At 41.5% G+C, this 12,629-nt stretch overlaps 1 protein-coding gene across 12 annotated transcripts in view; it reads left to right on the top strand.

Annotated features, from left to right (window-relative positions):
- Positions 1–12,629, top strand: part of LOC146580351 (adhesion G protein-coupled receptor L3) — a 265,146-nt gene that overhangs the window by 132,673 nt on the left and 119,844 nt on the right. For all 12 annotated transcript variants that reach the window (XM_085267042.1, XM_085267034.1, XM_085267033.1 and 9 more), the window contains exon 5: positions 3,401–3,510. In XM_085267042.1, the coding sequence (XP_085123168.1) occupies positions 3,401–3,510 (110 nt within the window). The remainder of the gene's footprint in view (positions 1–3,400; positions 3,511–12,629) is intronic.

Raw genomic sequence — 12,629 nt, 5'->3', positions numbered from 1 at the left:
GGTAAATACACGTTATTCCCTCAAGAGTAAGTTATTATAAACCACTGTATGATTAAATTTTTGGATTTGATCATAGCTTAAATTCTCAGTGAGCGTCGGTAAACCTAAAAGACGGTATCAGCTCGGTACTTCAGTACTCTGCACAACAACAGCTACTGTGCAATATAGTTAGGAAAAATGTGTGTATGTGTTGCAATATCCACTCTCCAGTCCAGCTTCTAGCTAGTTGCATCTCTGCCGACCATCTCCTTTGCAGTTCTTTCTGACATATCATCTTTGAACCTGCTGATTACAAATCCTCCGGTCTCTAAGTAGAATAAATCAGAAAGTATGGCAAAGAAAAAGGGTATAGAGATGAGCCCTGATAATTGTTCCCCACTTTCATAGGCTTGACCTCTTATTGTTCGACTGGTGCTTACTGCCTGCAGTTTAAGTCTTCATGGTGCTGACGGTCAGATGAGGCGAGCGGCAGAAGATGAGGCGGATGTTGGAAGGAGGTGGGAGCTGGTCACGTAACACATAAAGCTCACACGAGTCGAGAGTCGGCAGACCATATCTCATTACTTGGCTGGCTCGAAATGAGATGGGGCCCCTTTTTTGCTTGTCCGTCACTGGTGCGATTGATTAGTCAGCAGCCAATCAATGTTAATTAAGGTGTAGAGAATCCTTTAATTGTGGTGTATGAATCATTGTGTCAGACCCTGCCTTGACCTTCACAAGACTTGCGCTGTGAACGGCCTTGGTGGGGCATAAATACCTTTTATATATGGCAATATAATGGCGGTCTGTAAACGAGTATAGATCTGACGAATGGCAATCCTGTATACACTGGAGCTTGGAGCAGGAGGGCCTCACTAAGATCACATATGCAACCCGGTGCTTTGAACAGAAGCCTGTCCCACCTTCGTATCCTCTCATTTTTCTTCACTTTTTAAATAGATGCAGAGCTGGAAAAGATCGATACCTGTCAAAAGATTTAAGAGTTAATGTTGTGAGATAAGTGTTGCTATTATCTGTGGCGAGAGGCTCTCCGTGCATATGGAGTGGGGCTTTGATTGATGACTGCCAAAAACAAAATGGCACATGAGACTACCACAGGCACCGTAATTGTTTTTTTTAATGAAGACCTACATTTTATGTGGGAGCTGATTTCGCACTCGGTCGATTGTGTCTACTCCGTCCTCTCTACCGCCGCTGCCACCATCCATCATGCAGTCATAACAATGTTACCTGTATGTGGTTGAAGCCTGGTCGTAAGTCCGTGACTTCCCGCTCTAATCCTTCACAGAAAGATGAATTTGCCCCTGACTGTGTCACCTGAACCTAAATTAAAGTGAACTTTATGATCGTTATTCATTTACAACATGTCTCTCAAGCGATGGCTGTATACAAAACGTGGATGTGGCCACTGTGGCATCACACAGTTCTTTGTGAAATCTAGTTTTTAGGCCCCGGTTTTATCAATTTAGTCATTTTTGCTTTCGTTGTGGCCAGAAGAGGCCATAGTGAGACAAAATGTTAGTGTTTTCAGCTAATGGTAGCAAGTTTTGTCATCATAGCACATTGGCAGTGTTGGGGAGTAACGGAATACATGTAGCGGCGTTACGTATTTAAAATATAGAATATGAGTAACTTTATTCCGTTACAGTTACTTTTCAAAGAGGTGGTATTCAGAATACAGTTACTTTGTTGAAATTAAGGGTGTAATCCGGTGGTCTTTTCCTGTTTCATATGTTAGGCTATGCCCTCTCTATTTTTGGTAATTCCACGCCAAACCCAAACACCTGTTTTATATACGCGCCGAATAGTTTTCTATATGAGATCGCTGCAAAAAGTGCAGCCTTACCTAATGTCCACCCTACTGTTACTCATTTTATAATAAAATTTAAAAATCTAGTTGGTGTTGGTATGGTGAGTATCCTTCAGTAATAGTAATAAATCACACAGCAATAGTACATTCATGTAGTTGTAAAAAGCATGATAATATATTAAGTAATCCAAAGTATTCAGAATACGTTACTCTCATTCAGTAACGTAACGGAATACATTTTGGGGCATGTAATCTGTAATCTGTCGTGGAATACATTTAAAATGTATAAAAGTAACCTTCTCAACACTGCACATTGGTGTGTATGTGCAAATATCCATACTACAGATATAAATACTAAAATTTCGCTTGTGAAATGACCAGTTAGCAAGTCATGTTATTTGTTGGATATTTGAATGAAAAATTCCCCAGACCATCATCACGACAAATACAATTTAGAGGTTCAGTTCATGAGTGAAATCAGCTCATTGCCTAGCAGACAGCCACCAGCTGTTATGCTGCTAGCTGCCTGTGGCAATTTCAAGAGCTTCCAATGTCAGAGCTATCTTCTCTCTCTTCTACTTTATTTAGGGCAGCATATCTAAACAAGTCTCTTGTCAGTATTGTTATCCACTAGTCGTTGCTCATATGTGTTGTATGAGATATTGCATATATTATATTAGCTGTGAAAAACACCATATATGCAGTCTATGAGGTGCATTGGTAGCACAATCCTATCACAGGAAGAAGGTTCCTGGTTCAGATCTAAATGCTGCGTTTCTCTGTGGCGACTTGTATCTTCTCCCGGTGCCTGTGTAGGTTTCCTCTGTGTACTCCAGCTTCCTCCCACAGTCCACAGACATGCATAATAGGCAAATGGGTGATTCTAAAATTAGCTGTGGATGAGAGGTAGATGAAGTCCTTGATGAAGTGTAAAGAATAAAACACCGTAGGAATCTATGTTAAAATGTAGCTTGGGGTCTAAAGTACGGCTAGAAACATATAAATGCAACAAGAAAAATACATCAACTCTGAAATTTGCATTAATTTAGAAACACTAACAGCTAATAGCGATCAAACAGTTGAACTATTTTGTGTCTGGATCGACTTGAATCACTGAAAATTCTGTTTTTAGAAACGGCAGTTGAACCATAGGAGTTATAGATAAATATAAATAAATAGATAAACGTGTGAATTCATTTCCTGATTGATTAGGCCGCCCTTATTTGCTTCCATTCATATTTCCAGTTTGTAACAGACTTTGTGTTAGTGTAGTCTCTAGGTTTAGTGACATCGTGATGGCATATTTTGTCAGTCTTCCTCCGAGAAATCCAAAAATAGAAATAAATTAATTAAAATAAATGTATCCCCGTGAATTCGAGGCATAAAAGTAGATGAGTTGAGTTCATAAACAGTGGAGCTTTGTGATCGTCTTAATCTCTTCTACGGAATAAAGTGCTTTAAAGTTCATTAACCACACACTAAATGTCTGACTAATGTGCCACTGTATATTGTGGCCATTCACAAGGACGTGATTATCTAATGCTTTACTTATTTATTTATTTTAACAGAATGACTTTTCTTTGCTTTCAGATGTAACAACAGGACCCAGTGTGCTGTTGTGGCAGGACCAGACGTATTTCCTGACCCGTGCCCGGGAACCTACAAATACCTGGAAGTCCAGTATGAATGTGTGCCCTACAGTATGTATCCCCCAGCTCTCCTAATGTTCTTGCCCATTCTCGTTTCCTCTTAACAACAGCGCCTCATCAGAAATGGTCGGAAATACTAAATATCTCAGATGTGTCATCCAGTCTAGTGGAAAAGATTAGGACCCTGCAGTGAGTGCGAAGACACGCGATGGTTTCTGTTATCCGAAAACATAACACCCTGCACGAGCGCAGGAAATGTGAATGACAGTGTTGCTTACCTGTGAAAAATAATACAGTTTATCAGTTTAGAGGAACGCTACCTGCTGATGCAGCGCTGTTGTTTATCAAGCCGTCTCTTTGTTATAACTGACAGGTGATTAACGCTTCCTGCGTCGTATTAATTCCATGTGGCATCAGTTAGATCAACAGTGTTACAGTTTACACTTATTTTACTCCGAGTGGCGTTTTTGGAGCCGTGCAATTTATAAAAATAGAAGCGAGCAAATCATTTTTGAACTTTTAATCCGTTTTTCGTCAACCTGTTAGTGCTGCTGCTGTTCCAAAACGGAGTAAGGCATATATCCCATAATGCATTCAGGCTTTCTCTTGTTTTTTTAAATGGCGCTTGTCACAACCTTCCCATCAGCTCCCTCGGTTCAAAGCGCATTAATATCTTTGAGGAATCACGTCTGATGATGTCAAGTCTCTATTTCCATCACAGCAAGAAAGGCCGTTTCGACTTTCATCAAAAAGAAAAGTACTCATTCTCAGTTCAGTTCAGCTCAGTGGACGCCGGCTAATGTTCTGACTAGTGAGGCATCTCTGAAGGGGGTAAATAAAAATGATTTAATTAGTGCAGCAGGTGAAAAACACTGTGAGGCTGCAACATAACCTAAGTGAAAGCATTTGGACAGGGAATGGAAGGATCAGCATGGGGTGACAGGATGAGCGTGCTGAGAGGATATCCAGGCGAGGCTAAAGGAAGTGGCATGGACATTGCCATATGACCTTTGCTATTGTCTTTTTAATGAACTTTGAAGTGGAACACCAAAGTCACAATAATTACGCCTGCCAAAAATCCTGATGCTCAAAAAAGGGGGAAATATTTAGTCATGGGCATTTAGCTGTGTAGTCTACAGCGGCTGCATTGAAGTGAGTTGTAGTAATTCAAATCAAAGCCATCTTTTAACATTTGATGTCCTTACATGGTTCCCTCAGTAGTGGGCCTGACAGTAGCTTTCATGTTGTGAAGTGAAAGCCCTTTTTGTCTGTGATCCAGAGCTAGCAAATGGTCTTTTTATTCCTCGCTGTAATATGCACATTATGCTATTTCAGTCACCCAGTGCCACTGTCTTTCCTAGGTGTCATTGTCTTGGGATACTAACAAGGATAAAGCCACTGCAATGAACAGTAGCCCACTTTCAGTCACTTTTTGCGTCTGTCACACTTGCATCTACTCAAGTTTTCAACCTTTTGAACTCAAGCATTTCACTAGTTTACCATTTTGACCATGAGGCAGCTAGATTCTTGAAATATGCGCAAGATCATGAGAAAGGCTTTAGCGGAGGCGGGCACTTTTACCAAGGGGCTACATCAGAAACTGGGACTGTTGTGGAGCGCCGCACGGAAAGCAGTTTAAAACTCAAGTTTTGAAAAGTGCTGTACAAATCAACTTTATTATAATTATTATAATTATTATAATTATTATTAGTGTGATTACCAATGAGATAATAAAGAGGGAAAATTATTTTCAGCAGAACTGAGTTTAACTTACTGGTGTGGCCCTCCACAACAGTCCTAGTTTCTCACCCCTGCTTTAAGGTATGGGCTTTAGGCCGGTTGGGTTATTACCGGTCAGTAAGATCTCAGCTATGTGTGTTTAATTTTGGGTAATTCTTAAAACACACAGTAACTGCCAGCAAATGAGTTTAATTCTAACATTTTAAACACAAAGACAGCACAAGTCCTCGAGGGCTACAATAACTACATTGCTTAATAGCTACACTGGTTTATTGCAAGAAACTTGTGGCTTTTTTCCCTCTTTAGTTAATAATCAAGCTGCAAGTTGGAGACAGTGACCGATGATTCACTGGCCTGATTCTTTGAAATTAGCCTGCAGCACACAGTCCTAGATGGGTCATCCAGTGTCACTTGCAAGCAAGACTTACCACATGTGTGAGAAACCATTTTATACTTGCTGACACGTAAAAAGATATTATTTTATCATTTGGTCCTCAAGATTTTACCTGTAGAAATTGCACGCGCACACTTTTGCACAGTGTAAGAACATTTCTGTGCACATATCAGTGAACGAGGCTCGTTCTTCGAAACCTTAACTGGGAGTGTGGACATTATTTTTTCTTATCATAGAGAAACAATACGATTGGTTGATTCTTGCTCTCTTTGACTACTCAGATGGACATGGCAATTTTTTTCCTCATGATTATGTCGGTTGCTTAATTTACATTGTTGCTACTCCAGTCCACCGAGTGTAGGTTGGAGTCATTTTTTCTTTCTTTTCTCCAACACATAGGCATTGTTTTCAGCCGGACCTTATCCCAGTGGTGCAATGTAATTGACCTCCAGTTCAATGGGAAATGAAATTATTTTTGCCCTTTCCACATGCTTGAACAGCATGGAAAAAACATAAGGACTTCCACCCCCATCCCATCCTCTTACAATTACTTCCAATTTATTCTATTGGTGTCAGATTTCTAAAATAATAGACACACACATTATGGCTCCATATATTATGCTGTAAAAAAGCTGCTGCCTAATGCAGAAGCTGGGTTTTCCTGTCCTGTCTGGATCCCTGTAACACATGCAATTGTCCCCTAAGGTGATGGAAAATTCTGCAATACCCTCAGGATCCAGTGGCATTTTCATTCAGCGATCTCTTTAATGTTTTCTCTTACTCGATAAGTCTGACTTAAACAGTAAAAAAAAAAGAAACCATAACTCATAACTTGACTGCATTCCCATAATGCTGTAAAACAGTTTCTGCAGCTTAATTGCTTTAATACCCAGGACTCCTATTAGGGTTCCACGAGGGAGAAATACCGAGGCACCTTGTGTGGTTTAACTATGGATCGCTCCCAGATATGGCCATAAGATCGAGAAATCTGCTGGCAATGCATAAACATGGCAGCAGTCATGTAGCAGTTTATTTGTATATTGAGTGTGGAAGCAAAGTGTAATCACAAGCGGTCACTGGAGACGCATTTGAAACGGATTCGGTGGCGGGATATGAATGAATTCATCTGTGACGGCCCGGTAAACTCTCTTCACACCTCCCAGATGAATCAATCAGAACCTTTTGGCTGGACTGAATCACACTGAAAGTGCTTCCTTCACATTTGTGTGTCATGCTTACGTGTTTGATTATGGCTACGTGTCTTGCGAAAATAAGTCTCAATGGGGAGGATGAAGGAAAAAAAGCACAATAGATTTAAGTGGTTTGTGTGTTAATTGGAAATGAGGTATGGATAGAGACATGGCAGCTCAATTGTGGATCGGCTTTTAACACAAGTCTCCTTACAGAGTTCCTGAGACTGACTGAAGGATTTGAGTGTTTAATAAGAGGAGCAGCCACCCATGACTCCAACTCTTCTTTCTCTGTATTCCACTGACAAGCTCTCCCTCTCAATCCTAATACTCTTTTTTTTTTTTTTTTTACCCTCACTTTCTCTAACATTTCGTCCTTTAAGTCCTCTCGCTGGCCTCCCCCACCCCTCCCACTCTATCTCCCTTTATTTGCCACCTCTGTTCCCTCACTCCAGAGTCTCATCTGCCCCTTCTCTTCTCCCCGACCACCTTCGCTGACAGCTTTTATCTGTTTTCTGCTTGAGGAGCTTCTTTTTCTTTCTTTTTCCTTTTAGGACAAATTACCGCCGTCCTCTCCACATCTCTATAAGCCGGCGAGATTGTGCGATTGGATCCGCTGTCAATAACAGCGGAGGGCTGTGCCAAATCGATGGACACATGTTGCAGATACAATATTGATTTTATTAATTTGCGATTCGACCCGCTCCATCAGTTGTAATGGAAGAAATGTTAGAACAATTACCGTTGTGGGTGCCAGTGTTTGCCCGTGCTGGCGCTGTGGCACGCGCGGCGCGATCCGTCATGTTTTCATTTGAGCTGCTGTCTGGATAATTATTCGATATGAGCTGCGAGTTTCTTGGATGAGGAAATGCCACCGCGTTGAACGATGAGGGTGGGAAAGCAGCGCCGACATAAAGGTGAAACAATAAAAAAGGAATTTATACATTTTGCATTTGAAACATTAAGCTCTTACTAAATAAAGCTTAATAGCATGCGCTTGTATTTACCTCAGGAATTCATCAGAGTCCTGTGAACATGACTAATTTTTAATCTGCCCGACGACTCTTTCTTTTTGCAACACAGCAGATTGCACACGCCCCTCAGTTCACATATTAGCAAGGCCGACTTCGGGCACAAGTGACACGCTGACCCTTTATGATGACTCATAAACACGAGCGCGCTCTTATGGCTGACATCTGTCTCCGCCCCGCCCTCTCACCTTGACTTTCCGCAGCCAAGCAGAGAGATGCAAGCGTATTCTCATCGTGCCTTATTACAGCCTTCTTTCCTTGCTCGCTCCGTCTTTCTCTCGGTGTAACTTCCACTTTAACAACTCCTCCCGAAGGCCGAGCTCATGAGAGGTCAACACAACTGCGTCTCCCTCCTACACACCCACCGCTCCTTCCTCGGCTGTAATGAAGCGCTTAGATCTCCTCAGCAGGCCCGTCATCTTCCCCGTCATCTTCCCCATCTTGTCGCACAAGATTCCGACCTGCAGTGCTCTGCCGTTGACAGCCTGTGGTTGTCTTCCTTGTCCTCCTCCCCTCACGTCGGCCGCAATCTTTTGGTAATTACATGTATCTTTCTGTGCACTTTCGATGATCCAGGCAGGCGATCATGTCCCTTACCCTCCCACCACCTGCCCCCCACACACACAAACACAAAAAAGATGAAGTAGTGGATATGAGGGAAATGTATTTGCGCTGTTCACTTTGCAAAACTTACACTTCACTGTGCTCGGCAGACGAGCTGAAACGGAAAGGCAGAAGACAAGAAGAGAGTGGAAGAACAAAGGAGGAAAAACCTGCTGGCAGTCTGTTGCTATACATAAGCCACTGGTTCCCCCCACTGTTTGCAGCTAATAAGGACAGTGTAAAATCCTGCCTTTCACAGTGGGATCCAGCTCAGCCCTGTCAGATACGGCTCACTCTTTGGAAGCTAAGCCAGGACATACGATCATGGAATCGATTGCCTCGTTTGATTGGGGCCGCAGTAATCCCGGAGCTCACGCCTCGTAAAGTTGCGGTGTAATTTCTCATATTTATTCATCCATTCGCTTTTTGTTTTTTTCTCGTTTCAAACTTGCCTAATTGGTTTTTAATTCTTTTCGCCAGTGATAACAACACACCTAACAGGTTCTGGGGGCCCGTAATTGAATAATGGTGTAGATTGTTTTGGCAGGTTTTACCCAGCACCTGCTACCAGTCTCTATCCTTCACTGTTGGCAGGTTAAACTGTGAAATCGATGCTGTACACATGGCTCTCGCTTACACTGCAGCCTGGTTATAATGCGCGCGATTTGCAGAGTCTGTAACGCAGCGGTTACACCTAAAGTAAACACCACCTGTGTGACCAGGAGTCTGCGTCTCAACAGGGTGCGCGGCTCGCTGCTGTGAACTCATGTAAGGATTTTGGATCATTAATAACAGAAATGGTGATGTCGAGGCACAAATCTGATTTGATTTAGTTGCTCGCGCTCGGCGTTCCTACACCGTCAGCGCTCTCCCTTACGAGCACCCAGTCAGCTCTCTTTCCCCTCGGATAATCTCGCAGCAACATTTAAGCTTCTTGAAGAGTAGATCGCCCCATTAGATGCTATCTGTAAATCTTCTTAGCAGATTGTACGGAAGTTCAGTGGCGTTTCGCCCTTGAGCTCTCTAGTCCACGTTCATAAGGTCCTGCGTGGGAGTCAGTACTGTGACAGCAGATACATCACCAAACCACACCCTCTTCACTCCCAGCTGAAATGCCAGCGAGCATTAGACTGCTTGTTCAGACACCTTCTTTTTTTAATCTTACCACCTGGGCGAACAGCTCCACTTCCTCCCATGTGTGAAGGGGCCCTGTAATGTCATCTCATCACTCAGAGATGGCTGACCACTCCCCAGCCCACGCGGTATGCTTTGACGACTGTGACTTCCTGCCACATATCTCACACTCCAGATTCACACTGGTGCAGTGGCCTGAATTCGCACTGATTGGTCAGAAACTTCTTGCTATTTTTTTTTGGGGGGGGGGGCCCTTTATCGAATCCATCCAATTAGGGTGTTCATGCTGGCTTCCTGTCACACTGTTGCAGTTTAGTGGGACACAAAGACATAGTTGATATTAATGGAAACATAGTAGCATTTTGTTGTTGCAACTATTCAAAATGCCTGGTGTGAAAAAGAGAAATGAGATATCATTCAACCAACTATGTGCTGGTTTGCAGGCAATACATAGAAAAGTTCTTGTTTTATTTTGTTTTAAAATGGATCAATTGTTAAATCAATCTACTGTCCACAGACTAGAAAACTAAATAAATGTCATATAAAAAAAATCCATAAATTCAGCTCTGAATAATCCATGAATGAAACTCAGGGTAAAACCCTTCAGAGGAGTAAAACTGGAGAGTGTGATGGATGAATGTGCAACTCAAGTAGAGATTTCTGTCTCAGTTTGTGAAAATAAGCTTCCTAAAGGATGCATTTTAAAGTTCCACACAGTTTGAAAGTAATATTAACAATGAAAAGAAAATACAAGCTCATATGAATATATATTTGAGGTATAAAGAAAGTACAGCCTCGTGCAAGTTCAAGCCCTCATGTACCGGGACATTTAAAACTCATCTGGTACTTTGCAGATGTAGCTAGACCACATTATGGCTCACTCTTCTTTACAATGCTCCTTCAGTTCATTTGAGGTTTGCAGGGATTTATTTGTACACAGCTGTCTTAACGTTCCACCGCAGCATTTCAGTCAGTATGAAGCTTTCTGGACTCCTGTTGGAGATTTGCTGCTATGCTTGGGATCATTGTCCTGTTGCATGAGTCAGTTTTAGCCAAAGTTGACTTCACGCTCTCTGAATGCTTTGGTATACAGAGTTTATAGTTAATGTTTATGGACTTTGAGGTGTCCAGGTCCTGTGGCTTGAAAGCCAACCAAAATCATCACCCCTCCACCACCATGACTAATGGTTGGTTTGAGATGTTTGTGCTGATGTGCTGTGTTGGCACATGGTCAGTCATCTCACCTTTGGTCTCATCTGTCCAACAACCATTGTTCCAGAAGTCTTGGCCTTATAACACTTTAATGTCTTTCATCCTTGGCATTGAGTTAACACACATCTGAATGTTCCAGAGCAGTAAACTGCCACAACCTATGCTTTTATAGAGGTGCTAACACTTGCTGATGATCAGTTAATCGAGTGGATTGACTAGCAGCACTTGGCTACTATTTACCCTCTTAGCCCTTTAAAACCGGTCGGAGCGGGCACGCTCCGTTTTGCGTAACTATTTTTAAATCCCTGTAGAACCGGAACCACGTGAGCTAGCACAATAATTTTTTTTGCATATGAAACCAGAGGAGTTGTACTTACATCTTATGCCATTAGCTTGCCCTAGGTCATGGTTTCCTTCCACATATAGCTTTGCAAAAATTGCATAAAAAGCACTTGCAGCAGCAAAAACATAATATTCCAGAAACACACTTTGCCGATCCGATCAGCTGTTTGTAACACTTCCTACGTCCATCAGCGCGAACTATCGCATGTCCGCCATGACCTGCCCGAAACCGGAAGTGACGTCATTTTGCGGAAAATGTAGTTTTTTACCTTCGGGGCCTTATAAGCCTATACTGGTGTTTTTAAAAGTCATGTTTGACTTTATGCTTTTCTGAATAGTTTCTGGGATGCTTAGAACTCAAATTGCACTGCTGAAAATAGTTTATTTTGATGCACATGATGTTTTTTTGCAAATTTGGATTGTAATATTTATTTTCGTTTTTCCTGCAGTATATAAAAATTGGTGTATCTCAAAAACAAAACTATGAAGACACTCAAAATAGATTTCCTGTTGTTGCAAACTCTTTTGTGCAACTTTTTTGTATTTACTGTTTTGAGGGATAAACCTCTTAAATTTCTCTAACTAGAAATATATGAAAACAAAAACGATTTTCTATTTTTTTGTACTTTATTGCACTTTTTTGTAATTTATGTAGTTACTATGGACTTAATGCTTACATATTATTAATATTTGGGCTATAATGGTTGTATTAATGTATAGTAACTTGAAATGCTCCCACAAATGGCCCTACAGCATGTAAAAATATAAAGTAAGCTCTGGCGGACTTGGTTCTATGGTAGGTCTTAAAGGGTTAATTCCCACAGTATTCCTATGGAACTAGTAAAGAGGACTTTATAATTTCCACGTTTGTGAGTCTGCTAGTGTCCCTGTGACGTAAATTTCAGGCAGTGGACTTCAAGCAAACTATAAAGAAGTAGAACAGGAAGGACTACAGCACTCAGCCGTTCATGTCGGTGTCTGCAACTGAGAATAATCTAGTCTTAATAAATCCTTAATGTGAACTTTTTACCATGACTGTAGATATTACAGTGAAACTGAAATCTTGTGTTTATATAGCCAGGTACTCTGACTAAAAACATTTTTACTATTAAGCAAATGCACATGTACAGAAAATGAAATTGATAGCCACTAATTTTAAAACAGAGTTTGCCTGCCACGGTGGTTAAAAGGTAAACATAAAATAGAAAATGGCATTTCTAGGGGTGGGATTATCCCCTGGAAAAAAAAAATGATGTTCCCAGTTGAGAGGCGATATAATTGCACAGGGAAGCGGTGATTACCGGTGTGGATAAATGGCCGTGTTAAAGGGGTGAATCTGGACATGTGGAAGCTGTTTCCCCCCACTAATAGCTGAATAAGCTGCTGTAATCTATCAGGTTCCTGTGCTGTAGCAGCTGCTGTTTTTGCTCAGTGACATACATACAGCATCATCGTTGCCTTTCTTTTTTATGTTGTTTAAAAAAAAATAATGCACAATCGCCGAAAGAGCTGCAGAAATGTTCA

Source organism: Mchenga conophoros, linkage group LG3 (genome assembly GCF_057382185.1).
Source record: "Mchenga conophoros isolate Kocher_MC1m ecotype Shallow Benthic linkage group LG3, M_conophoros_male_GT1.1, whole genome shotgun sequence".
NCBI classification, from domain to species: domain Eukaryota; kingdom Metazoa; phylum Chordata; class Actinopteri; order Cichliformes; family Cichlidae; genus Mchenga; species Mchenga conophoros.
Note: the sequence above shows the minus strand (reverse complement) of the source record. Positions and strands in the feature narration are given on the sequence as shown.